Below are 27603 nucleotides of genomic sequence, written 5' to 3'. Positions count from 1 at the left end.
TTTAATTTTTTGGATATTTTAAAATTTATTAACATTTTCTGTATTGGCGATAATTTTGTGCAATTTCATAAACTTTTTTTAGTACTATAAGTTTTTGAAAAATCATGAACATTTTTTATTTTCAACAATTGGTTTTCCAAAATTTCAAAACAAAATGTTTACAAAATCAGAAATATTTTTTGAATCGACAAACATTTTATGATTTACTAAATATATTTTTTCAAAATTCTCATTTTTTAAATTTCGCAATTTTTGAAGTACCAAATTATTTAAAGTAGAAAAAACGACAACGTAAAATAAAAAGAACAATCAAAACAATATATGAAAAACTGGCCACCCGGATATGTGCCGGCCCAAAGAGTTATGATGCATCTTCTCCCAGGCGGGGGATTTCCCTGTGTAAAATGTTTTTTGGGGCATTTATGAAATTTTGAAAACAAATGTTCGGGAAATCAAAAAATGTTTATCATTTTTAAAAAGTTTGTGTATTACAAAACTGTAAATTAAGACAAAGTTTTGCCAAACAAAGAAAGTTCAAGAATGGAAAATATCCTAAAATTTCAAACACTGTCCGAACTTACAAACTAGCTTATTCATTCATAAAATATTCGCTGATTCAAAAACTGATCATGCATTTCAAAACATGTTCGTTAAATCAAAAAAATATTCTTGAATTTGAAAAAATATTTGACCTATTTCAAAAAAATTCTTCTTTGATTCTAGAAATGTTCACAGATTCAAGAAAATTGTTTCAACAGTATTCACAATTTTTTTAAATGTTTGAAAACAGTATAAAGTGCTCATGAATTCAAAATATGTTCTTGATTTAAGAAAATGTTCGAAAAGTTATAAAAGTGTTCATGAATTTGAAAAACGTTCATGATATGAAATATGTTCACAACAAAGTAGACTAAATAACGACACGCATGAAGAGGACTATATGAACCCTATTCGTCAACCTCTAGTATAAGATGGCACATATGAAGAGGACTAGGTTAGCATCCTGCCCCATTTGGAAAACGGTGATGAACTTGTCCCCTTCCTCGCTAATGCATATGTAAGATAATTACTAAACTCAAGTTGTAGTAAACTATTTTAAACTCAAGTTGTGATAATTAAAATCAAGTTATACATACTAATTAATCAATACACTACATACAACACTAATTAATCAATCTAACTAATCTAATAAACTAGGTACAGTGGCGAAATAAACTAAATTTAACTAGCTACTTAAATGATCTAAGGTATACACATTGGTAGGATTGAGGGCGGCCAGATTTAGTTCACCACACCTGGGGAGCAGATCAAGAGGAGGAGGGTGGCCGGATCGAACTAACCACTAATTAGACGTGTGCACACCGGCCGGCGGCATAAATGCCGCCAATAATCACCGGCCATAGATTTCAAGATGAGAATACAGGTTGTGGCAGGGAGAGGGCGCAAAGAGATGGGGAGAGGAAGAAGAGAGAGTGAGTGGGAAATTAATAAAACCCGGGCAGGATAGTTTGTATGCATACAAGCTAGCAGCGTGTGCGCCCGCAGAACACTGCTAGCTTACACGACGGTTTGTATACCAAACACAAGCCACATGTGCAACAACGACACAGGGCTAATGATGTAGAGGACTGGCAGCCTGGCATACACAGGCGAACGCTACAAACAGTTTTTCATTTGAATTTAGAAAAAATAAATGCATTTTAAAATTCTTGAAACTTGGTGTACTGTCATTATATGACAACTTGAACTAGCGGTTAAAATTACAAAGTGTTAAACCAAAGTTTAGTATAGATTCCTCCCAAACCGAAGGTAGGTATCACCAACGGTAATCAGAATAGTGCTGAAAAGTGTGCCTCCAAAATTTTGTTGGCATATCATATGCACCATTTTATTGTTACATGTACACTTATGGATTTATTGACTATTGTTTTCAATTTTCAAGGGGATTGAATATAGAAAATGGCTTAGTAGTGTGCCATAGAGAGAACACGCTGCTAACATCAGGGAAAGTAAAGGCAGAAAAAGATCTATTGATGAAATTGTGCCTGAAAAACAGTAGAGAGAGAGGGGCGGAAGGAGAAGACAATTAGCAGTTTTTGCCATCCGCTGAAAGCTACGAAAGTTTACAAGTTAGCAGCGTGCGAGTATATAAACGCCACTAGTTTTTAAGACCCATATGCCCGTCGGTGCACAGAGTGTTAGACATCAGAGTAGCCGCATGCGGAGCAGAGCCACACGCTGCTATAGGAGGTGACACCGGTGGCATTCCCTCCATCCGCACGCTGCCAGGGATTATGGCAAACCGTCTACCTTCATGCACGTAACTAGCAGTGTTTCAAATGGATGAACGCCACTAAGTCCCTCACTACTGCCGCGTTCTGGTTTTCCCCGCACGCTGCTCGCTGTTACGCGAGTTAGCAGGAGCGTCCATATAGTTGTGGACGCTCCTAATAGTGAAATCCTATAAGGGGTTTCCCTACTAGCGTGAGGAAGATAATAACGTTCTCTGTACTGTGCAATAGAAAAAAAAGTGAAAATCAAGGGTGTTCTTTCGCGCAGATGATATTAGTATATAAAAAGGATGGAGGCATGGGGCTTCTGTGAGCCCCACGCATCCTAGGCCATGCCCGGGACCCAAGGCAGGTGGCCAGGCACGTGGGCCATATAGGCCACCCCTAGGGCCAGTTTTCGGTAGTTGGGGCTATTTTGCTCCAAAAACCTTTGATACATGTTTGCTTTATTTTTTCCTTGCTCTATAAAAGTGTTGTTCTCTTGTGAGATCTTCATTTTCTGGCTCCTGTTGCTTTTCGGTGCTCACTCCGGTGCAACCTTGCAAAATGGAAAGAAAATATAGATTAAATTGTGCAATGGCAAATTTAGTTTGATTTTCACCTCTTTGAAGTCCCCTAAAGAATTGCTTTTGAAAAATGCTTTGGTGCCACCAAACTCAAAATTGTACCAACGCAAAAATATCCAGATTAACATTTAGAGTGACGAATGGTTTCCAATCAGGCGCTTGTTTTGCTGCTAAAATTCCCTTTTACTTCTAGACATTGAAATACGTTGAATTATTATAGTGTGCAATGTTCAGGAAATCCGTAACTGATAGCTGCTCGGTCGGCTTGGGAGCAGTAACTAATATATCAATCAGCCTATTAACTGGATTAATAGGTCGGCCATTAATCGATAGATTATATAGTAACCTGCCAGCTCAAGCAGCTAGCTATTGATGTGTAAGTCTAGGATTGCGGTTAGGGATGAACATCGAAATAAAAAGTGAATGTAACAGTGACAAGCAATGCTAGCAAACAAGAACTTTGTTTGTCTTTTATTCCCAAGCTTGAACTAGCACTGGTCGGGGTCACACATGATGGCGTACGCCACTTTATTTGTCATCGCTACAACGATTGGTGCATCAGCTAAGCAACGATGATCCATCTACCTATTAGCATAACTCTTGCATTTTTCATTGGCCACCAATGCCGACGACTATGCTGGCAAATGGTGCGTTGATGGTGGAGCAGTCAGGTGAGACATACACGTTGCACATGGTTGGAAGAGTTCTCAATACCAATGACCTGATCACCTCCAATTGAGCTGGTTGTTGAGGTTGGATGATGCCCTGACCCTGAACGAGCTGAAACAGTGGCCGCCGGATCTGCACGCCTTGTCGTTGTTCTTGCTGCATGATGATGGAATGCACGACACTATGGATGGCTGCACACTGGAGCTGCTGAGGAATCTGTGCCAGTTGTTGGCAACATTGTTGCTGCATCACCTGGCAATCACTTCGTGGCAAGATCATTGATATGAGGGATGACACCAATGACACAGGGTTGCATTGCTGCAAGAGAAAATTCTTGCAGGGGTTCATCTGTTGTTGTAGAGATAGCTGAATCAACGGTTGTTGTTGCTGGGGGAATGATTGTTGCGGTTGTTGGGGCTGCAGGAATTGTTGTTGGGGCTGGGGAAAAGGTTGTTGTGGTTGCTGTGACTGGGGAAATTGTTGTTGGGGTTGTTGAGGCTGGGGGAATGGTTGTTGGGGTTGTTGGGGAAATGGTAGTTGGGGTTGTTGGGGGAATGTTTGTTGGGGCTGGGGAAATGGTTGTTGTGGTTGCTGGGTCTGGGGAAATTGTTGTTGTGGTTGATGGGGGTATGTTTGTTGGGGTTGGGGAAATGTTTGTTGTGGTTGATGGTGGAACGTTTGATGGGGTTGGGGAATAGTTTGTTGTGGTTGCTGGCAGAATGGTTGTTGGGGCTGGGGGAATGGTTGTTGTTGTGGCCAATGTACTTGGTAGCCGGGGTCGACTTGCATATTGGCGGTGGCGATGGTTGTTGCCATCGCAAGGATTGTTACGATGAGTAAGGTCTTCATGGTGGATTTGCGTTAGGTACTACTTACTTGGATTTGATTCTTGTGCTCTAGTTATGTGAAGGATGGATGATGGTATGGAGTGTACATATTACAGGCTTTTATAGCTATCATGGTTAGGTTTCTTTTCATTATTGCTTTCACTTTTTAAAGTGATTCGATGCTTATCAAACTAATTATTTGGTGTGTTCTGTTTGGTGGCACTACATACAAACGTACTTTTGGAGTGGTCAGTAAAGTTGCCTTTTTATTGTACATATCATCTAAGAGTGGCGAAAACTATATAATTGGCACTGACTCATCTTATCGACTTTACAAGTCAAACAATTATCTGGATTGCATTCCTTTTGGATCTAAGTTTATCATGTTGTACAAGTTGTTAGGCATAAACCAAATCTTCATAGCTTGCGGGGGACTAAATTTGTATCCTTGTGCATGTTGTTAAAGATAGATCAGGCTATTCTAATGTTCATTCTGGACTTTTATTCTTTTTTAAACTAGCTTGCAGTGTTGTATAGTATGATGGTAAGATGAACAAGCTAATAAGACTCGTCAGATTCTTCTTTTATGTCAAGGGTAGTAATGTTGTACACGAATCAATACATGACCCATCATATTTCCTTTTTATGTCAATGGTTGTAATTATGTGCAAGTTATTAATTAATATTGGACAAGTACTAGCTTTACATGTCTTAATTGATTCACTCTTTAGTACATTTGAAGGTTTGTTCTCGCTTTAATTGATTAATTTATTGAACTAAGTTTGCATGTATTATTTGTAACATTTGATGCATTTAGTCGAAGTTGTCCATGACAACCGTGATTACTAAGATTTCTGAGAATGATTTCAAGCATTTAAAAAATAAATAGTGGCATATTTGTATCCTTAGGGCATTTCTAACCGATCCTTTTAAAATAACATAGGATTCGGCAGAGTAAACCTTTAGTGGAGTATTTTTACTCCATTAACTTTTGGTCGGACCTAGCCGAACTCTGAAATCTAATAGGGTAACAACCAAATTTGCATAAGTTAAAACTACATTCAATTGAAACAACTAAAGTTTTACACATTTGTCTTGACATCCCACGGGACGACCGAAATTCAATTTAAACAACCTAAACCTAAACCTAAACTTATAATTAAAACTAAACTTGAAATTAAGCTAAACTACTCTTCATCATCATCACATGGTAGAGGTCGAGCCAATCTTGGCTTGACATTCTAGCGACCATTGGGTCCGGGTTAGTGCCGTCGTCATCAGAGTTGGGTTAAGATGCCTCTCCATTCGTCGGCATTGAACTCGTTCTCGTCCTTTCCACCTTCATCGCCGCCTTCCACCTCGTCGTCGGAGATGACGATGACCTCCCCGTTGATTGCCTGCTCCGCCTCCACGAGCTTGGGGCACTGGCGATGGAGGTCTACCATGTACTCCTCATCGGTGGGCTCCACCGCGATGTGCAACCTCGCCTCCCAGTCCTCCCAAGCCGTCGCCGCATCCACCACCCGCGGTGGCAGTGAGTCGAGGTGGGAGGGTGCCGTCCCCCACGGGAAGTTGAGTTGCGTGTCCGCCACCCCCGATGGGTCCCCAATGGGAAGTTGAGCTGCGCGTCCGCACCGTGGAACCAGGCCTGCCACCGGTCATATTCCAGGGCGGCGAGCTTCGTCATGTGTAACGACTCGATCCACTTCTTCTTTTGGGTCTCCTGGTCGGTGATCTCTGCCACCCATGTCCCCCACGTTCGCTGGCGGACGCCGAGGTATTTCCTCTCCGGCTGTTGCGGCGGATTGAGGTCCGGTAAGTCGGAGATGCAGGCGGGGGCCGCATCGGCGGGGCAGCGGCGGTTCGAAGACGCGCGGCAGACATGGCAGCGTGGATCCGCGCTACGGATTGGCAGCGGGGAGCGCCGGCCATGCAATCCCGTCATTGGGAGCAGGGCCTGCCCTGGCGTATGGCCAGAGGGGCGACCGCCCAGGGCCCAGGCCTGGGGAGCGCCCCTGATCTGGTCTGCGTGTATACTTAGTATTGTCCAGCAGAAAAATATATAGGGAAAAAATTAGGAGGGAAACGAATGGATGGGCTATGGCCAATTGACGTGGCTGGTTACGGCCGCACATAGAGATCAATTACCTGAGGCTGGCCATAGTAGGGGTAACATAAGTAGTATCATGCACTTGAGACTCGCAAACTTGCTTATGTGGCAGGCAATTAAAGAAGAGAGATGGTTATAGTAACATGGGTAGATACCGTAACATAATAAATGTGATGTTACTATGTGTCATGCATGGCAATAAATGAGATCATCTATGATACTAATCTATGATAGTATGCACTATGAATACATGATACTAGTGTATGATACTCCCCATTATGACCAGCCCGATCGTTTGGATAGACTTAAAAAAAACTAATCATTTGGATTAGGCTAAAAAACACCCGATCGCTTGGTTTACCCCTCATATAAAAAACTTGATAGCTCAACTAAAAAAAAACCTGATAGCTTCGTCTCTTCCTCGACCACGAACCACTCGGGCATGCTTTCTCTTGCTGCCGCCGCGCGCGGCAGCCTAGTCGCTGGTGTTGCGCCGTCCGCCGTGCGCCCATGTCGGCGACCCGGCTGCCGCAGTTGTGCGCCACCCGTGGCCGGTTGGCCCTCACGCCCAACCATCCACGAGACCATTATCCAGTCTTTCGTAAATACCTAACGAGATTAGGGTTTAGATGTACAAATTTCTAGTTCTTCCTATTCTCGTTTCTTCATAAATTTAGGACATAGCATGCCTTACAATGTTAAATAAAAAGAAGTATTTGCTGGGTACTTTACATCTTCAAGCAATGTCTATGTATCACACATACACACACACAACCTAGGGGCCATGTCGTCAGGTTCGCCCTAGGGCCTTCCAAAACATAGGGCCGGCCCTGATTGGGAGGAGGGGGAGTCGGCGGCGAGGATGGGGGAGGAGGAGAGGTAGAGGAGGAGAGGTAGAGGAGGCGGCTAGAGGGCTGAGGAAGTTTAACTCCACTAGCACCGATTGGGGATCGGCAAGGTCCCGATTAGAGGAGTAAAACTTGGTTTTTAGTTGTCCAACTGGTTATAGTGGATTCGTTAGAAATGCCCTTAGATCGTTAAAAGCATCTATTTATTACACTATCTACTAACATACCTTTAATCTACGCAGACTTGTCAAGAAGTCCTTTGTTGGCGTGTTTATCCACCTGAACGGAAGCCCGTCAAGTTCTAGTGTTGCAAAAGGAAGCAAGAAGAGGTGGCAAAATTGCTCAACAAGTCAATCTTGTTCTTTGTTTATTAATACCCTAGAACTAACGGTTGACTCCTGATCTCTTGTGAGCATATATAGTTTTCCAAAATAAAAAAGTAAAGTGCATTCTAGTTTTAATATGTTACAAATGGTTCACATTTTTATCCACCCGAGAGAGGGGGGGGGGGGGGAGAGGATGATGAAATATGAACCTGCATGCTGCCGGGTCTTGCTGTGTCTTCAGCCGTTTCTCTTGCATGTCCTCCTTAGGTAGGTCTTGCCACGGGAGCACGTGGTAGCAGCACTTATCTGCTAGTGTCAGCATCATGGCCCTTGCTGCTGGATTCCGTGCCAGCGCTCAGTCCACTATGGCTGATGGCGTCGACATCACCCCTTGCCACCCCGATCTGCGCCCGCGCCTACCGGATCTCACTTCTTAGCTCAACAGTTGCATACTTCGGCTACATTTCTCTTATTATGTACTGTAAATTTCAAAAAATTGGTATTTCAAAATTTCAAAAAAGAATATATTTAAAAATCAGAAATATTTTTTGAATCCACAAACACTTTATGATTTATTAAAAAAAAATTCAGAATTCTCGTTTTTAAAATTTCAGAACTTTTTTGAAGTCTCAAATTTTTTAAAGTAGAAAAAAAGTAAAATAAAAAGAACAATTAAAATAATATATAAAACGCTGGCCACCCGGATATGGGCCGGCCCAAAGAGTTATGCTGCATCTTCTCCCAAAGAGCAGAGCGCGGTATAGGAAGTCGCTACTGCATAGGCCGGCCCTGGCGGGGGATTTCCCTGTGTAAAATGTTTTTTATCACTTATAGGTGCCATTGGTGGGGCATTTACGAAATGTTGAAAACAAATGTTCAGGAAATCAAAAAATGTTTATGATTTTTAAAAAGTTTGTATATTAAAAAATGTAAATTAAGAAAAAAAAAATTCCAACTCAAACAATGTTCACGAATGAAAAAATATCATAAAATTTCAAAAATTATCTGTGACTTAAAAACTAGCTTATTCATTCATAAAATGTATGCTGATTCAAAAATTGATCATGCATTTCAAAACATGTTCTTTAAATCAAAAAAAAATTCTTGAATTTTAAAAATTGTTCCACCTATTTCGAAAAAAATCTTCATCGATTCTAGAAATTTTCACCGATTCAAGAAAATAGTTTCAAAAACATTTACAACTTTTAAAAAATGTTTGAAATAGTGTAAAGTGTTCATGAATTCAAAGTATGTTCTTGATTTTAGAAAATGTTCAAAATTTATAAAAGTATTCATGATTTTGAAAAATGTTCATGATTTGAAATATGTTCACAACAAAGTAGACTAAATAAACGCATGAAGAGGACTATATGAAGCCTACTCGTCAACCTCCTAGTATAAGATGGCACGCATGAAGAGGACTAGGTTAGCATCCTGCCCCATTTGGACAACGGTGATGAATTTTTTGTCAAACATAAATATACAAAATATGATTTTTTTAATCTAAAAAATCATAATTTGTATATTTATATTTGGCCAAAAAATCTGAAAGATTTATCCTAGATTCTAGATAGAAAACTTTGCCACGCTGCAAAGGTTTGAACTTCAAAACATGTTTTATGCGAGAGAAACAAAAAAGAGAAATGTGTTAAGTTGTTTGGTGTGCATCACTAGACAAGGTTGTGCATCATCCGACCCAGATTCACCTCTCTGAACTTTTTGTTGCCTTGACCTTTACTGCAATGATTTTCCTTTATGACAGTCTAATGATGATCTTTCGACGACATCTTGTGAATGAAACTTTAATACTGCAGTAGGCACCACTTGTGTATTAATATCAACCGTACGTAATTCTGGTTGCTTAATTTCTACTCTCTGTAGCCGTTTCGAAACCGGCATAAGTAGGCCCCAAGGTTCCCTATTTTTGTTGTGGAGGCACTATATGACTGTTTGGTGTTATTTGTATTATTTAAGCAAATGTCATGGACCCTTTTTCATCGTGCAAGTGATTTTGAAGACATATATCTCTGCCTGCTATGTTCGCGTGGCAATTTTGGTATGGTCGTTAGTAATAATATTATGTCCAGGTTTTGATGGACATGTACGCATGCTTGTTTTGTTGATATCAACTCTACCGGAGGATGTCTTTGATTGCTTCTCAAAAGTATAGTGCTAGTTACCAGTAGCATAATTGTAGATGTTTAGATTCTAAAATGGCCTGAAGTTGAGGAACAACTGAAACTACTGAAGGCCTATAACATAGATGTGTGCTAATTACATTACAGGTAGGTAGTCACATCATGTCTTTGCTCTGGACATCCAGCACTCAACAGCATTTTCTTCTTACCTTTTTCAGGGGGTCGCATCTCTTTTTCTACCTATCATGTGTTCCCTTGGTACAAAGATTCATCTCTTTTCGAGGGGTTCAGATTTCTGAATCATTTTATTTTAGCTCAAGTAACAAGACATCTCGTTGCGTCAGTTCAGCTCGTAGGAACAACATTTGCCTTGTATTTGTACCTCATCAAGATGCCAACTTTGCTTTGCTGGCCATGTACTTTATACTGGCGCTAAAATGAAAAATGCGCCTTTCCCTTGCTGAAAAAAGGGAGAATGATTTATTTATTTACATTAGCTCCTGCACGCCCTGATCGTGGAATATTTACTAGTACAAAACAAACAATGGGAAGAGTGAAACGACGGCTGAGCCGATGAGCAGGATGAAAGAGAGGAAGTAAGAAATTAATGCCTTGTCATGTTCAGGGTTTTTCGTAGCAACTTTTCTTCAGCTGTTTGTGTGGCCAAGATGCTGCTTGCTTCTAGATGCCTTGAATTCAACAAGGTGCAGCCAAACACACAATTCGATCATGACTAGCTTTATTGAATTAAAGAACAATTACATTGTTCACTAGTTGGTGAAGTAAAAAACCTGGAGGTTCATTAATCTAACTATCCTCACACTTATTACAAAAACTGAATTTCGCTAAGCTACAGAGTTTGCATGACTGTCTAGGAAATATTTCACAGGAGAAAACTAATCTGTCATATTTTTCCACAGGAGAAAATAGAGGATAGATGGCGACACTGAAGAAGAAAATTTTGGCATGTCGGATGTTACACGGCAACCAACACATACGCGGGCTGGTAGACGTAAAGAAAGCGCCGGTAACCCACTTGTGTTTGTATTTTCTTCAGTTTGTGTGGTCAAGATGTTGCTTGGCTGCACGGGCTTTGAGTTCGAGAAGTTGCAGCCATGGCCTCATATTCCCTCGGACACACGACTTCCAACAAGACTTAAGGTCCAGGATTTGTATTAAACAGAATTCAACACTGAAACCTTTACTTCTACCACAGCCGGTGGATAGAATTCAAGCACGGAATTTCCCCGCAATTTGTAGTTGCGTTGCATTGCGCCACCAGTCATGAGTCCTTGATCTAAATATTTGTTCTATGTACCAGCTGAAAAGCGTAAAGAGAAACATTTTTTAGGATAGCTTAAGACATATATACTAAAGCTGTTTTACAGTATCAAATAAACAAGGAAATACTGCCAAAAAATCACAGGTGATACCATCAAAGAGGTTGGAACTTCCAGTAGGGATACCATCAATTGTTGAGTTCAGAGAACAGCTCCCTTTATCCCTTTCTAATAGAGAAGCAAATAAGAGAAGTGGATTTATACCAGTTCAGAGTTCAGAGTTTAGAAACCATTTCTAACAAGTTCAGAGTTCGGAGAACAACTTCCAACATAAGACAACCATGTACGTACTGATAAGAGAGCGGATACCAATTCAACCTCGAAAATCCATCATAGTTCAACTCAGCTAGTGAGGATGTACAACTAACTACCGTATGGCGAGCAGCTCCCATTATCACTCACCATTATTCTAAAACAAGTCTTCTTCTACAAGTGCCTTCTCAGATTTTCGACTGGAATATCAGAGGTAGACAAGTGGATTTAATTTGCACTCATTTGGTTACTCATAAATTATGAAGGGGCATACCTGGGAATATCGCCGTGTTAGATGTTGCAAGCTATCGACAACGTACGTGGGCCGGCAGGCGTCGACCAAGTTGAGCTTGGATTTTTGCTTCAGTTTGTGTGGTGAAGATACTGCTTGCTGTACAAGCTATGAATTCCACATGACTTCCAACAAGACTCGTGTGGTTGTACAGTGCCACTTCATCGTTTTCCTCGGACACATGACTTCCAACAAGACTTGAGGTCCAGCATTTGCATTAACCACAATTTAACACTGAAACCTTAGTTTTACCAGCAGGCAACAGCACGGGATTTCCCCACAATTTGTCCTTACGCTGCGCCGCCAGCCGAGTCCTTGAGCTAAATATTTTGTTCTATGTACTGAAAAGGGAAACATTTAGAGGATAGCTCAAGACAAGCTGCTCCAATTTATTTACGGAATTGCCATAACTGAAGCAGTAACAGGTTACATGATCAAATATAAACAAGGAAATATTGTCAAATCAATCAGCATCAAATAAAAACTCCACTGCGAGTGTTAACTCAAGCCCATTTTGCGCATTAGAAGAAAGCGAGCTGCGGCACTGAAGACAGAGGAGAATCGGGAAAGATCTTGTGTCATCTTTCTGCATGGATGAGAAAAGAAAATAGAGGAAGAGATGGCGACACTGAAGCTTGGAAATTCCAGTAGAGAGAGACGGCGACACTGAAGAATAGTCATCCAGCGGCAGCTTAAGACACTGAATACTTTATTTTTACCATCGGTAGAATTCCACCACTGAATATTTCCAACGTTTAATCATTGTGTTGCACCACCGGTCACAGTTCTGAAAAGCGAATAAGGGAAACATTAGTACTGTACAGAACAGCTTAAGACAAGCTGCTTCAATTTCTTTAGTGGAATTGCCATAACTGAAGTAGTTTCAAGTCACATGTCTAAATAAACAAGAAATACTTTCAAACCAGGGTGGAGGACTAGAATCTTGCAGATAGAGCAACCGAGGGTCTTCTTCCCGGCAAGCCTCATTCGCAGGGCTCTTGATTTTATCTTTTAAGAATTCGTCCAGACAATGTTGAGGTCTGAGACACCCGAAATGCCCGGACGAAGGGCAAGTTCGCTGTAGTGCCGAGAACGCAGGTTGAGCATGACAAAAAGAAAGGGTTTAGAGGTGAGGGGATTTGGTAATTCTCTGGACTTAAATCAAGAATGGAGATGCAGAATTTTGGGCATCTACCAGGTTTAATTATTTTCATCACTGCTGCGCACACATTGGGAGGAAGCAGCTACCTGGCATTGATGTGGTTGTGCTTATATTTTTCCTTTTTCGCCTCATCTCCAAACTTGTGCTTGCTTCATGTATGAACCCTGGTTTGTCCTTAATCTGTAAAGCCGAGGGAGAGCCTATTTCGAGAGATTGGATAGTTTGTACGTAAACTGAATTTTGGCATGGAGGTACCTAAGTGAAATAGTTCGGTTCTACTGATTATTCTTCTCTAAAGTATGCAAGAAATAGTAACAATTTCCACCCTTTTGATTACTGATAAATTACAAAGGGCATACCTGGGAATATTGGTGTGTCGGATTACACGGCAACCAACACGTACGTGGGCCGGCAGAGCTGCAGAAAGCGCCAGTAACCCTCTTGAGCTTGGATTTTTGCTTCAGATTGTGTGGTCATGATACTGCTTTGCTGTACCACCTTTGAATTCAACACAAATTGCAGCCACAATTCAACAAGACTTGGGGTCCAGGATTTGTGTGAACCACAATTTAACACTGAAACCTTTATTTCACCACTGCCGGTGAATAGAATTCCAGCACCTAATTTGTCATTGGGCTGCGCAACCAGTCACGAGTCCTTGAGCAAAATATTCTCTTCTTTTTTCGTTGCAATCAACATACATGGGCCAACAGACGTACAGAAAGCGCTAGTAACCCACTTGAGCTTAGATTTTTGCTTCAGCTTGTGTGGTGAAGATGTTGCGTGGTTGCACAGGCTTTGAGAATCCACGAGTTACAACCACTACCTCATTTCCCCTCGACACATGACTTCCATCAAGACTTGGGGTCCAGGATTTGTTTTAAACAAAATTCAGCACAGAAGCCTTTATTTTTACCATCGACATAATTCTAGCACGGAATTTCCCCTCAAATAATAGTTGTGTTGCGCCACCGGTCACGAGTCATTGAGCTAAATCTTTTGCTCTATGTACCAGCTGAACAGCGAAAAGGGAAGCATTTTAGAAAATATAACACAAGCTGCTTCAATTTCTTCATATTTGAAGCAGTTACCAAAGAAATACTATCAAACAAATCACAGGAGAAACCATCGAATAAACAAAGAAATACTATAAAAAAATTGACAGGAGATACCATCAAATGAAAACTCTACTGCATTATTGTTGTTAACTCAAGTCCATTCAGTGCATAAGTTGTCGACGGAGAATTGGGAAAGATATGTGTAGGCGTACCCATAGGTATTGCTTTCTAAGAACAATTCATGTGTGTGTTCTCCACAGGAATGACGAAAGAAAATAAAGGAAGAGATGGCAACATTGAAGAAGGAAAACAGGCGGCCCGGTAGCAGCTTCCAAAAGGGTGTGCTAGTTTCCAAACAAGAGCTTGGAACTTCCAGCAGGGAGAGATGGCGACACTGAAGAATGGTCATCAAGCAGCAGCTTCCACTCAACTGTCTGTCTGTGTGTTCACGGAGGACCTCATAACACTATTTAAATATCAGTAGAGTTGCAATTTATATTGAATCACATCACCCAGCCAAACACACCATGCAAACACTAGGCAGCAAGCCATCTTGCTCAGCAGCTTTGTTCTACCTCTACTGCCTACTGTTAGTGTCAAGCCTTCATCTCTTGGAAGAAGCACATGCAGCACGGCATGGAGGGATCTCGCTGAGGTCTCAGCACATGGCCCTCCTCCACTGGAAAGCTACACTTGTGAGTCCACCGCTGCAGATGAGTTCCTGGCAGGAAAACACCAGCCCGTGCAACTGGACGGGCATCATGTGCACGGCTATTCGCCATGGTCGTCGCATGCCCTGGGTGGTGACCAGCATCTCCCTGCCGGATGCTGCCATCCGTGGCCAGCTCGGTGAGCTCAACTTCTCGGCACTTCCATTCCTTACAAATATCGACCTTCATAACAACAGTCTCCATGGTACACTGCCCGCTAGTATCAGCTCTCTGTCAGCACTTTCTGATCTTAACCTTAAGCAGAACCAGCTCACAGGGGAAATTCCTTATGAGATTGGTGGCCTGCAAAGTCTCAGGCAGCTTTCTCTCTCATTTAACAACCTCACAGGAAATATCCCTGCATCTCTGGGCAACCTAACAATGTTAACTTTTCTTGCCATTCACCAAACCATGGTATCAGGTCCAATTCCAGAGGAGATTGGACGGCTTGTAAACCTACAAAATCTACAGCTAAGCAACAGCACCTTAAGCGGCATCATACCAAAAACCCTTGGAAATCTGACCCAGCTAATTGGTTTGTACCTGTTTGGTAATCAACTCTCAGGGCCTATACCCCAAGAACTAGGACGGCTAGTCCATCTGCAAATTCTTGAGCTTGATTCAAATTATTTTTCAGGTCCAATTCCAATCTCTATAACTAATCTCACTAAGATTAACGCAATTTTTCTCTTTGAAAATCAAATCACGGGTCCAATACCTTCAGAGTTGGGCAACTTGCTAAATCTCCAGTCTTTAGTCTTATTCGACAACCAAATATCTGGCTCTATTCCTGACAGCCTAGGAAATATAACCAAGCTAGTAGTACTACACCTCTATGAAAATCAGATAAGTGGTTCCATCCCCCAGCAAATTGGCAATCTGATAAACCTCAAATCCTTAGCCTTGCACCAGAACCAAATTTCCGGATCAATACCAAAAACTTTTGGGAAGTTGCAAAGCGTCCGAACACTGCAAATGTATGATAACAAATTATCAGGTTCTCTTCCTCACGAATTCGGAGATCTCATAAGCCTTGACAATCTTGGGTTAGCTAACAACTCACTCTTAGGACCTTTACCCGCAAATATATGTTCAGGTGGCAGACTTCAAATTCTCACTGTCCAATCTAATATGTTCACTGGCCCCATTCCAAGAAGTTTAAAGACATGTACTAGTCTGCTTAAAATTAACATTGAAAAGAACCAACTAACAGGAGATATAACTAGGCATTTTGGTGTGTATCCACAACTCACACTGATGCGCTTGGCATCAAATAGACTCACCGGGCAGATCTCACCAAATCTAGGTGCATGTACCCAGCTAACTGCCCTAACTCTAAGCAAAAATATGATCACGAGTTCCATACCTCCAATCCTTTCTAAATTGTCTAACCTAGGAGTACTAAAACTTGATTATAATCATCTCAACGGTAAAATTCCACAAGAATTATACACTTTAACTAATCTGTACATGCTGAACTTATCATCGAACCACTTATCTGGATCCCTACCTACACAGATAGAAAAACTAAGCAATCTAGGATATTTAGATATTTCTGGGAATAGACTGGGTGGATTAATACCTGAGGAACTAGGGGCCTGCATACACCTACAATCCTTGAAGATCAACAACAACTTTTTCACTGGGAGTTTGCCTGGTACGATTGGAAAGTTAGCGGGTCTGCAGATCATGTTAGATGTGAGCAACAATAACCTCGGTGGCATATTGCCGCAGCAACTTGGGAAGTTGGGAATGCTAGAATTTCTGAATTTATCCCATAATCAGTTCAGTGGCAGCATTCCATCCTCCTTTGCAAGCATGTTGAGCCTTTCAACACTCGATGTGTCCTACAATGCCTTGGAAGGACCAATCCCAATAACACGACTACTCCAAAATGCTTCAGCAAGTTGGTTTCTTCCCAACAAAGGTCTGTGTGGTAATCTCTCTGGCCTGCCACCTTGTTATTCAACTCCAGTAGATGGTCACCATAAACGAAAGACATTAAATGTGCTTTTTCCAATTGTTCTTGTGGTGGGTTTCGGCATTATTGGTGCAATTGTTGTCGTAATAATGCTTAGCCGAAACAAGAATAAACCTGAAGAAAGTGTTACTCCTGAAGCAAGGGAACTATTCTCTGTTTGGAATTTTGATGGAAGATTAGCATTTGACGATATTGTAAGGGCAACAGAAGACTTCGATGATAAGTACATCATTGGAACAGGAGGATACGGCAAAGTCTATAAGGCAGAGCTTCAAGACGGGCAGCTAGTTGCTGTGAAGAAGCTTCATCAAACTGAAGAAGAGTTGGATGATGAAAGAAGATTTCGTAGTGAAATGGAAATCTTAACACAGATCCGACAACGATGCATTGTCAAAATGTATGCATTCTGCTCCCATCCAGCGTATAAATTTCTAGTCTATGACTACATTCAGCAGGGAAGCCTACGCAGGATATTGGAAGATGAGGAGCTAGCAAAGGAATTGGATTGGCACAAGAGAATTTCTCTTGCAAATGATGTGGCTCAAGCAATATCTTATTTGCACCATGAATGCAGTCCACCTATAATCCATCGAGATATCACGAGCAGCAACATCTTACTTGATACAACCTTCAAGGCTTTTGTCTCGGATTTCGGCACAGCAAGGATTCTTAAGCCCGATTCATCAAACTGGAGTGCACTAGCAGGAACATATGGCTACATAGCTCCTGGTATGTACTAGAAACCTTTCTTCTCACACTAGAAGCATTCATCTCAATCCATTTATTCCTAATTCTAATGTTTTGATTTTGTGCAGAGCTATCATACACATCTGTTGTGACGGAGAAATGTGACATCTATAGCTTTGGCGTGGTTGTGCTAGAGCTAGTCATGGGGAAGCATCCAAGGGATCTATTAGACGGTAGTTTACCAAGCAAGGAACAAGCTATACTGGTAAATGATATTCTGGACCAACGGCCGACAACACCAACGACAACGGAAGAGAATAGCTTAGCTCTGCTCATCAAGCTGGCCTTCTCTTGCTTGGAATCTTCTCCACAAGCAAGGCCAACCATGTGGGAGGCATACCACAAACTCATCCAGCGACCCTCTTCTAATCCATATCCCGTGCCTTTCAGCGCACTTGCATTATGGCAAGTAATGAATGCATGCTGATATATGATCCGAGTTCTAGTGAGAAGCCTGTGTCTATTGTAGCGGAAGCCGTTTTAGGTTTTGGTTTTGCCTCGAGTCATTCATGCCAACTATATATGTTGAAGTCTGTAATCCTATCATGACATCTCGTAGGTTTTATTTCTAGCAAAAATAATGACCGATCCATGCAGTGTGAGCCTGTTACGGCCATAGCGGCTTAGAACTGAGGCATGGTCAAGGGACGTGGGATGGCACGTTCGTGAAGCTTGGCCATGGCGCAAGATTAGTATCTTTCTGTTAGTTAGTTAGTTGAGCTAATGAGCTGTTTAAATAAAGAAGAGAACAAAGCAGAAAAGCTACAAAGTTTTACACGACGCAAATATCCTAAGTGTTCACTAATTCTTCTCCCACCCATTTCCTCCAACAATATATACCTCGGGATGAGTTGGTGACTCAATGTAATTCTATGTGTTGTAGACACTCTCCTATTGTGTGCTCGTAGTTTTCCCCGCAAGGGTTTTCCACGTAAAAAATAGTGCCCCATGTTCTTGATATTTCTCCATTTGTTTAGTTCCTGATTTCTAACAAGGCATAAATATAATTTTTTTTCCGCTGGTTGCTTGTAAAATGTAATGTGTCTATGCTTATATTTGTCATTTTCTTTTGGCTGTTGTCTGCAAGGGTACTTGGAATGGTGTACAAATATTTGTCTCTTTTTATCTACTTCTGCTCCCATGAACCTGAAGACGAATTTGGAGTCCAAAACTGACGCGATATCAGGCGGTCACAATGATCAGGATAAAATACCTTGGACCAAGCAGGAATGATCACAATGATCAAGCGGTCGATGCATAAACAGGAACAAATAATGTTAGCACGCAGAGCTAGGTGCATACAAAAAGGAAAATTACCACAGTACTGAGTAAAAGAACTTAGAGAGGGTTGTAGGGCATAAAAAGGGAAAATTACCACTGTACTAAGTATGAAGTTTTGATCGGTTGATGCATAAACATAAACAAATGAATGTAAACTTACGGATCCAGGTGCATAAAAGGGAAAAATTACTACTGTACTAAGTAAAAGGACTTACAGAGGATTGCAGTCCTTTTCCTTGGAGTCCTTGTCCTTAGGATGGAGCAACAAATGATTTACTACTACAATTAATTTCAAACATTAGTTGGCAAGATTGACATGGAACAAAGATACAACCTTCTTTCTTCTTCATGCCTAATAAAAACTTAAGAAAGGATGAGATGAGATGATATGAAAAGCCCCAGGTGACAGACAACAGTAAGAGCTAAGCTAGTGCAGTCATAGACAAGAAGAGTCTGGTATGAAAATATCCCATAATCTTTTTAATAGAAAAGTAGGTACGATTCACCTCAAATTCAACCAAGCTAGTGTAATCACAGACATACTAAGAACAAGATGCACAGCCAAATAGAGAACGGCTCCATTTACCATTGTTAAGCAACTTGTAGTGGTATATGTGAAAAGATACAAAAATTTGTCCATGCACAAACAAAGCGCCGACCATTTACATCAAGATCAAACCTACACCATAGTTTTTTTTTGTTAGTTTCAGGTACGAATTGACGTGTGCGGCACTGTAGGCAGTCCTAGTTCATCCTCGATCCTGCACAAGCAGAGGAAATCAAGCATAGAAAATTAGTCTACTGGTTTAGACACAAGCATAGGCATTCATTGAAACTGAAATGAAGCAAAGTATGTGCTGGCATGAAAGGACCGAGATGGTCAACCGGTAATTGTTTCAAAAGTGCAGGATCAAATCCATCTTATTTTGCTAGTAAGATCAAGCTGGATAAGCTCAATTGTTCACACCAACAATATAGGTATGTACCATGAAATTAAGCACAAAACACACAATTTAAGAGTTAAGAAATACTTTCATAATGATCTCAAGTATCTAGGCCATCAATTATATCATGTGACGAGATAAAGAAACCCATTTACAGCTTCAAGCATGGTGACTGCATGGAAAATGACAAGAGTGGTCGATTTCTTCCTAGGGACATCAGCACCAGTATGAGGAAAACTAGTTGATTCAGTATCTTTGAGGTGATTATATTTGGCATTTGAATTAGCTGAGAATAGCCAAGTATGGAATGAGAGCCAAGCCCCCCGTAAGTTCTTCCTCATCGAAGTCAGCTGGGACATTTTAGCTTCTACCAAGATTTTCTTGTATCTCATTGCTCACATCCATAAGATCCATCATCTCATCTTGCACGCTCTGCAGATTATAAAATCAGGCATGGATTCAGATGCAATCAAAACAAAAGTAGACCAGAAAGATATATTTAAGTTGAAAATCTTGAAAACATGAAGAATCTGGTAAACAACAGAGTGCTGCATACATCTATATCTTCAACCCTGACAGTCTTCATCATCCCTTTCAGCTCTTTATTGGCAGCCTTCATTGCAATCATCTGTTAAATGAAAGACACTTCAACACAAGTCTAGGAGCTAGAATCAGAATGTACATTGAACTAGATAGAAACTAAGGCAACATACAGTGTGTTGAGCGTCTTTAATTCCCTCTGATGCGTAAGCAACTTGGTCAAGATTATAAGTTTGGTTGTACAGCATGTCACGCTGCCCTTCATACCTGTAGAAAAAGCATGCGCAGTATAAAGGTTGGAGACTAGAACTAGATTAATAGGTTGCTGCCACAAAAAGAACAATTAAATCTTACAGGATAATCAGGTCCATATTTAACTAAGGGCAGGAGCATGGAGAACTTGGTCTTGTCCATGTGAAGAACTTGCTAGCGTTCGAAATCAGCACTTTCTATTATAGCAAGTAACTGAAACTACACAAAAATTACCTATTATTGTAAAGAAGCAAAAAAATCTAAAGGTGTATGAGAGTACATCAATCAGATTCGGGATTCAGCTATACCTTCTCGGACAGCCTTTTAGACGGTGACTTGTCAACATGGATGGGTGGCAGCGTGGTCCTGCGAGCGCCCGTGAAGAGAGGGGAAGAAGACGTCGCTGCAGGGCGTTGTGGGCATTTCATCGAACATGTGGTGTGTGGGAGCTGATTTTTATGGCCTCGCTCACCTTCTCCTCCTCTGAATCCTCTTCCTGCCCCTGAAATCGAAAATCGACTCTGAAACCACGAAAATCAGCATCAACAACCCGATTGCCTTCATGCTGTTGAGTAAATAGGCAATTTCTCGATTAAACTAATCCACGAGTAAATCACTAGCATGGCATTGATACATATAATCGCATACTGATATTCAGTCAAACTAGCACATACTACGCTAATTGCAGAAAGATCTACGTATAACGCTAGCATGGGTAAAACAGAAAACAGTAGGAGCGGGATAAACGAGTTATACCCTCCAGTAGGCCATGCAGAGGCCGCGGCTTTGGTGGCAGCAGCGGCGTCCTCGGCGGCCTTCTTGTCAGCTTCAGCTTTCTCGGCAGCGGCACGTTCGGCGTCGGTGGACATGGTGATGATGAAGGCAACGCGGACATAGAGGAAGTAGACGATCGGAAGTGAGCAGTCGCGTAATCGCTGCCCAAAAACCTATTCGCCCCTCACACCGTACAGGAACCAGAATGGCGTGGTTTCGGAGACCTGCTCTCCCATCGACCATGTACGCGGCGGACGGGATGGAGTCACCGGCGGCAGCAGCAGCAAGGGAATGACGGTGGGCGTGCGCTTGGAGCAGATGTGATATGTTCGTGGCGGCTAGGGTTAGGAGACACCGCACACTTATATAGGCGCAGCCGCGTGGAGAGACATGGGCTCGACCCACGTCCGAGTTCGTGACAGCCCACGATCCGACGTCTCAGATCGTGGCCTAGCTATCAGAGAACTCTCCGTTAGTGACTGGCAAAAATAAGCGTGTAGGTGTGAGCTCGGCTCGGCTCAATCCCGCAACCCGTGGCGCGGCGGGCGGCGGAGGAGGAGTGCTTCTCAAGCTCCAATAGCATGCAGAAGAGAAACCTTATAAGGAGGTCCAACTCCTCTTTCACTTCCGGGGTGGGACTAAACTTCCCACTACACCTAGTGCCATATAACCCACATGGGCCCTTAGAGATTTTTCAGAAATTACTATATGGGCCTAGAGCCCATCTCAAATTTCAGCAATCCCCCACCAGATCTCGAGGGCCCATTGTGTCCTCTGTTCCAATTACTATTTCGATATACCAGTGTTTTAGTGAAGACCTGTTAAGGTTGAGCTTCACCTAGAGCAAGTAGCTACACTCCTTCACAACTGAACAATGGACTATGCCTTGAATTGTCAGTTTGGCGTAAAGAAGTTTCACCACATTTCTCACTAGTACTGGGCTGCCGAAGGCTGACCCCTCGGGTGGAGCATATAAGTCACACTCCTGGCCTATTCATGAGCTTACTAGAGATCACCCCAATCTCATAGACTGTGACCAGCAGTCGGGCTCATATAGGTGTGTTCCTCCAAAGATCGCTCTGTAGGATAGCATCTTGCTTATATAAGCTTCGGAACACATTAAGACAGTAGTCATCCTACCATGCAGTATCGAGAGTATTGCATCTCCAACGGAGTGGGTTAGTATAGTTACTCTCCTCAGTTCACCACTGGCTTGTTTTCCCAAGTCCTAATTCACGGGATCTCCGATCACATAGGTTGGGTTACTACCATGGCAACTCATGTGGGTCTCATACCCATCTCCCTCAATGCATTATCTATCACAACACGTGATAGCCCTTTCGTAAAGGGATCTGCCAGATTCTTAGCCGTATGGACATAGTCCAACACTATCACTCCGGAGTTTCTTAATTTTCTGACAGCTTTTAATCTCATTCTTATGTGTTTGCTGGACTTCATGTTGTCCTTTGAACTCTTCACCTTGGTGATGACAGTCTGATTGTCACAGTTCATAAGGATAGCCGGAACCGGTTTATCAACCAATGGCAAGTCCATCAAAAGATCTCGAAGCCATCTCGCTTCAACACCAGATGTGTCTAATGCCGTTAATTCTGCTTCCATTGTCGATCTCGTTAAGATCGTTTGCTTGCAAGACTTTCAGGAAACAGCGCCACCTCCAAGAGTAAACATATACCCAGTTATGGCCTTCATCTCATCAGCATCAGAGATCCAATTTGCATCACTATACCCTTCAAGTACCGACAGGTCTCTGGTATAGTGAAGTCCATAGTTCATAGTACCTTTCAGATAGCGCATAACTCGTTCAACAGCATGCCAATGTACATCACCCGGTTTGAAAACAAACCGGCTCAGTTTGCTCACAGCAAACGCGATGTCGGGCCTCGTTGCGCTCGCTAGGTACATCAGTGAACCAATGATTTGAGAGTATCTCAACTAATCTATAGCCGTGCCTTTGGACTTTCGAATCAACACGCTAGGATCATATGGTGTTTGAGATGGTGTGCAATCTGAATATCCAAAACGAGTCAACACCTTCTCAACATAGTGGGATTGCAGAAGTGTAATCCCACCCTCATTATCTCTCAGTAGCTTGATGTTCAAGATAACATCAGCCACACCAAGGTCTTTCATCTCAAAGTTCTGAGACAGAAACGACTTGACCTCCTCAATGACTTTGAGGTTGGTTCCGAATATCAGTATGTCATCAACATACAAGCACAGTATAACTCCTTCGCCCCCCACCATGGCGATGGTATACACATTTGTCAGCCTCATTAACAACGAAACCAACAGATGTCAGAGTTGTATTAAACTTATCATGCCATTGCTTAGGTGCTTGCTTCAGGCCATATAAAGATTTCAGCAACCTACACACCTTTCTTTCCTGACCATCTATCATAAAGCCATCTGGCTGTTGCATGTAGATTTGCTCGTTTAGCTCTCCATTCAGAAAAGCCGTCTTAACATCCATCTGGTGGACGAGAAGACCATGCGAGGCTGCCAACGAGAGTAATACTCGAATGGTGGTCAGTCTAGCCACAGGTGAATAAGTGTCGAAGAAATCTTCCTCTTCTTTCTGGTCATAGCCCTTGGCCACAAGCCTAGCCTTGTACTTTTCAATTGTACCATCGGGCCTAAGCTTCTTCTTGAACACCCACTTACATCCTAATGGTTTGCAACCATAGGGACGTTCAGTGATCTCCCATGTCCCGTTAGCCATGATGGAATCCATCTCATTACGGACCGCATCCTTCCACTAGTCAGCTTCTGGAGAGGCATACGCTTCTGAAATAGAAGTGGGAGTATCATCCACGAGGTACACGAAGAAATCATCACCAAAGGTCTTTGCAGTCATTTGTCTCTTGCCCCTACCAAGGGTTTCCTCGTCATCCTCCTCAGGATTTTCATCATGTGTTTGTTCGTAATATTCCATAGGGATGGCAGGTTCAGGAGTCTCTTCAGATTCCTGTCTAGAAGTGCTTTGCATATCTCTCATAGGAAAAATATCCTCGAAGAATGTAGCATCCTTAGACTCCATAATTGTACCGACCTTCTGGTCAGGTACCTCAGATTTCACTACTAGAAATCTATAGCCAACGCAGTTCTTAGCGTAGCCCAAATTAACGCAGTCCACAGTCTTGGGTCCAAGCTTACGCTTTTTGGGGATCGGCACATTGACTTTCGCCAGACAGCCCCAAGTGCGCAAGTACGAGAGTGTTGTCCTTCTCTTTGCCCATTTCTCATAGGGAGTGATCTCATTATCCTTTGTCGAAACTTTATTCAGGACATGACATGCCGTCAATATAGCCTCCCCCACCATGCCTTGGATAAACCCGATGTATCTAACATGGCGTTAACCAAATCAGTTAGAGTACGGTTTTCCGTTCGGCAACCCCGTTTGACTGGGGTGAATAGGGAGGCATCCTCTTATGAATAATGTCGTGTTCCGCACAGAAGGAATCAAACTCACTCGAGAAGTACTCTCCACCACGATCTGACCGGACTCGTTTAATTTTCTTTTCAAGTTGATTCTCAACTTCTGCCTTATAGATTTTAAAGTAGTGTAGAGCCTCATCTTTAGTATTTAACATATACACATAGCAATATCTAGTGGAATCATCTATCAATGTCATGAAGTATTTCTTTCCACCTTTAGTCAATACACCATTCATCTCACAAAGATCAGAATGTATGAGTTCTAATGGTGCCAAGAGTCTCTCCTCCGCGGCCTTGTGAGGCTTGCGAGGTTGCTTAGCTTGCACACATGAAAGGCACTTAGAACCTTTGGCTAAAGTAAAACTCGGGATTAAATCCAACTTGGCTAGCCGCGTCATAACACCGAAACTAATGTGACAAAGACGTGAATGCCAAACTTCAGATTCATTAACATTCGAATGAACATGGTTCACGACTTATTACAAAAATCTGCGAGGGAAAGGCGGAACATCCCTCCGCTCTCATAACCTTTTCCAACAAAGAGTCCATATTTCGTAACAACTAATTTATTAGACTCAAAAACCAACTTAAACCCTTCTCTACATAGAAGGGAGCCACTAACGAGGTTCTTCTTGATGGCGGGGACATGCTGCACGTTCTTCAGCTGCACGATCCTTCCCGAAGTAAACTTCAGATCGACCGTGCCAACACCATGAACAGAAGCACTCGCGCCATTCCCCATCAATACGGACCCGTGGCCTGTGACCTGGTAAGAAGTGAACAATGACATGTCAACACACACATGTACACCTGCACCTGTGTCCACCCACCAATCGGTGGGCTGAAACACTGAAAAAAACAGTAAATAAATTACCGTACCCAGGTGCACCATTCTCATTGTTGTCCATAATCATGTTGACGGACTTGGAGTCCTGTCCTGACTTCTTGTACTTGTTTGGGCACTTGTTGGCCCAATGTTCAACCGAACCATAAGTAAAGCAGCCCTCGTCCTTCTTGTTTTTCTTGAAGGTCTTCTTACCCTTTTTCTTAAAGTCGGTATTGTGTTGGACACCGTTCTTTCCCTTGGGCTTGTGGGAGTTGAAGTTCTTCTAGTTCACCATGTTGGCGACAGAAGTCCCTTCGACCCCTTTCCCGTGCGAGTCCTTTGCCCTTGAATTCTGCTCAACACTCAGATGGCTAATGACATCCTCCACAAAGAATTCACGCCTCTGATGTTTCAGAGTGGTGGCAAAGTTCCTCCAGGAATTAGGGAGCTTAGCGATTATGCAGCCCGCGACAAACTTGCCCGGTAACTCGCACTTAAGAAGTTCAAGCTCCTTAACAATGCATATTATCTCATGAGCCTGCTCCAATACAGGACGGTTTTCAACCATCTTGTAATCGAGGAACTGCTCTATAATATACATCTCGCTTCCGGCATCGGCTGCCCCGAACTTAGATTCGAGCGCCTCCCACAAGTCCTTGGCGACATGCACATGTAAATATGCGTCGACCAGTTTATCTCCGATCACGCTAAGAACTGCTCCGAGAAACACAACGGTAGCCTCCTTGAACGCCTTCTCCTGTTCAGGAGCAATCGTTCCCGTGGAGACACCGGTGTCCCAGAACACGTTCATAGCCGTGAGCCATAACGTGGTCTTAGTCTGCCAACGCTTAAAGTATGTACCGGTAAACTTATCTGGTTTCAGTGCAGCGGCAAAGCCACTTGCCGAAAAATTCCCTCCACATAATAGGTTTTTGGATTGTTGAGTAAATAGGCAATTTCTCGATTAAATTAATCCACGAGTAAATCACTAGCATGGCATTGACACATATAATCGCATACTGATATTCAGTCAAACTAGCACATACTACGCTAATTGCAGAAAGATCTACGTATAACGCTAGCATGGGTAAAACAGAAAACAGTAGGAGTGGGATAAACGAGTTATACTCTCCAGTAGGCCATGCAGAGGCCGCGGCTTTGGTGGCAGCAGCGGCGTCCTCGGCGGCCTTCTTGTCAGCTTCAGCTTTCTCGGCGGCGGCACATTCGGCGGCGGTGGACATGGTGATGATGAAGGCAACGCGGACGTAGAGGAAGTAGACGATCGGAAGTGAGCAGTCGCGTAATCGTTGCCCAAAAACCTATTCGCCCCTCACCCCGTACAGGAACTAGAAGAGCGTGGTTTCGGAGACCTGCTCTCCCGTCGACCGTGTACGCGGCGGACGGGATGGAGTCACCGGCGTCAGCAGCAGCAAGGGAACGACGGTGGGCGTGCGCGTGGAGCAGATGTGATATGTTCGTACCGCACACTTATATAGGCGCAACCGCGTGGAGAGACGTGGGCTCGACCCACGTCGTGGCCCAGCTGTCAGAGAACTCTCCGTTAGTGACCGGCAAAAATAAGCGCGTAGGTGTGAGCTCGGCTCGGCTCAATCCCGTAACCCGCGGCGCGGCGTGACGAGGCGGGCGGCGGAGGAGGAGTGCGTGAGGGCCTCTTCTCCTCTTAAGCTCCAATAGCATGTAGAAGAGAAACCCTTATAAGGAGGTCCAACTCCTCTTCCACTTCCGGGGTGGGACTAAACTTCCCACTACACCTAGTGCCATATAACCCACATGAGCCCTTAGAGATTTTTCAGAAATTGCTATATGGGCCTAGAGCCCATCTCAAATTTCAGCACATGCATCGCATAAATCACAAGAAGTTGAGAAGAGCACCCAGCTTGTCATAGCAGAGGTCGCAGGCGTGGTCGGTGGCGTTGTCGTGCAGCTAGCCGGCGAGCAGGCACGACAGTCGCTGCAATCGGCGGGGGCGCGGCCCGAAGCTCGGTGGTGGGGGGTCGTGGCGCCTGGCGCGGCTCGGGGTCGACCGCCGGGAGCTCGGCCAGCGCCGCTTGGAGGACGGACGACGGCGACGGGGCGGGCTGCCAGGGGCGAACCAACCCAAAGAAAAGGACGTGTGGCCCAAGTGAGTGAGAGGGGCCAGTTCTTGTTTTCCGCTCACTGCTATGGGCTGGGCCCATTGCCAGTTTCCCCTG

General features: G+C 43.0%; 2 protein-coding genes and 1 pseudogene across 2 annotated transcripts; 1 reads left to right on the top strand and 2 right to left on the bottom strand.

Moving 5' to 3' along the window:
• Window positions 1-3302: 3302 nt before the first annotated feature.
• LOC109765881 (gamma-gliadin) lies at window positions 3303-4451 on the bottom strand. Its single transcript, XM_020324649.4, has one exon. The coding sequence runs from the start codon at window positions 4373-4375 to the stop codon at window positions 3467-3469; it is 909 nt and encodes a 302-aa protein (XP_020180238.1). The 5' UTR covers window positions 4376-4451; the 3' UTR covers window positions 3303-3466.
• A 9931-nt stretch (window positions 4452-14382) lies between these two features.
• Window positions 14383-18334, top strand: LOC109765890 (uncharacterized). Its single transcript, XM_020324657.4, has 2 exons — window positions 14383-17299; window positions 17386-18334. The coding sequence occupies exons 1-2, from the start codon at window positions 14407-14409 to the stop codon at window positions 17742-17744; spliced, it is 3252 nt and encodes a 1083-aa protein (XP_020180246.1). The 5' UTR covers window positions 14383-14406; the 3' UTR covers window positions 17745-18334.
• Window positions 18335-19824: 1490 nt separating this feature from the next.
• LOC109765972 (vacuolar protein sorting-associated protein 60.1-like) overlaps window positions 19825-27603 on the bottom strand; it is a 34245-nt pseudogene continuing 26466 nt past the window's right edge.

Source organism: Aegilops tauschii, chromosome 1 (assembly GCF_002575655.3).
Source record: "Aegilops tauschii subsp. strangulata cultivar AL8/78 chromosome 1, Aet v6.0, whole genome shotgun sequence".
Classification (NCBI taxonomy): domain Eukaryota; kingdom Viridiplantae; phylum Streptophyta; class Magnoliopsida; order Poales; family Poaceae; genus Aegilops; species Aegilops tauschii.
Note: the sequence above shows the minus strand (reverse complement) of the source record. Positions and strands in the feature narration are given on the sequence as shown.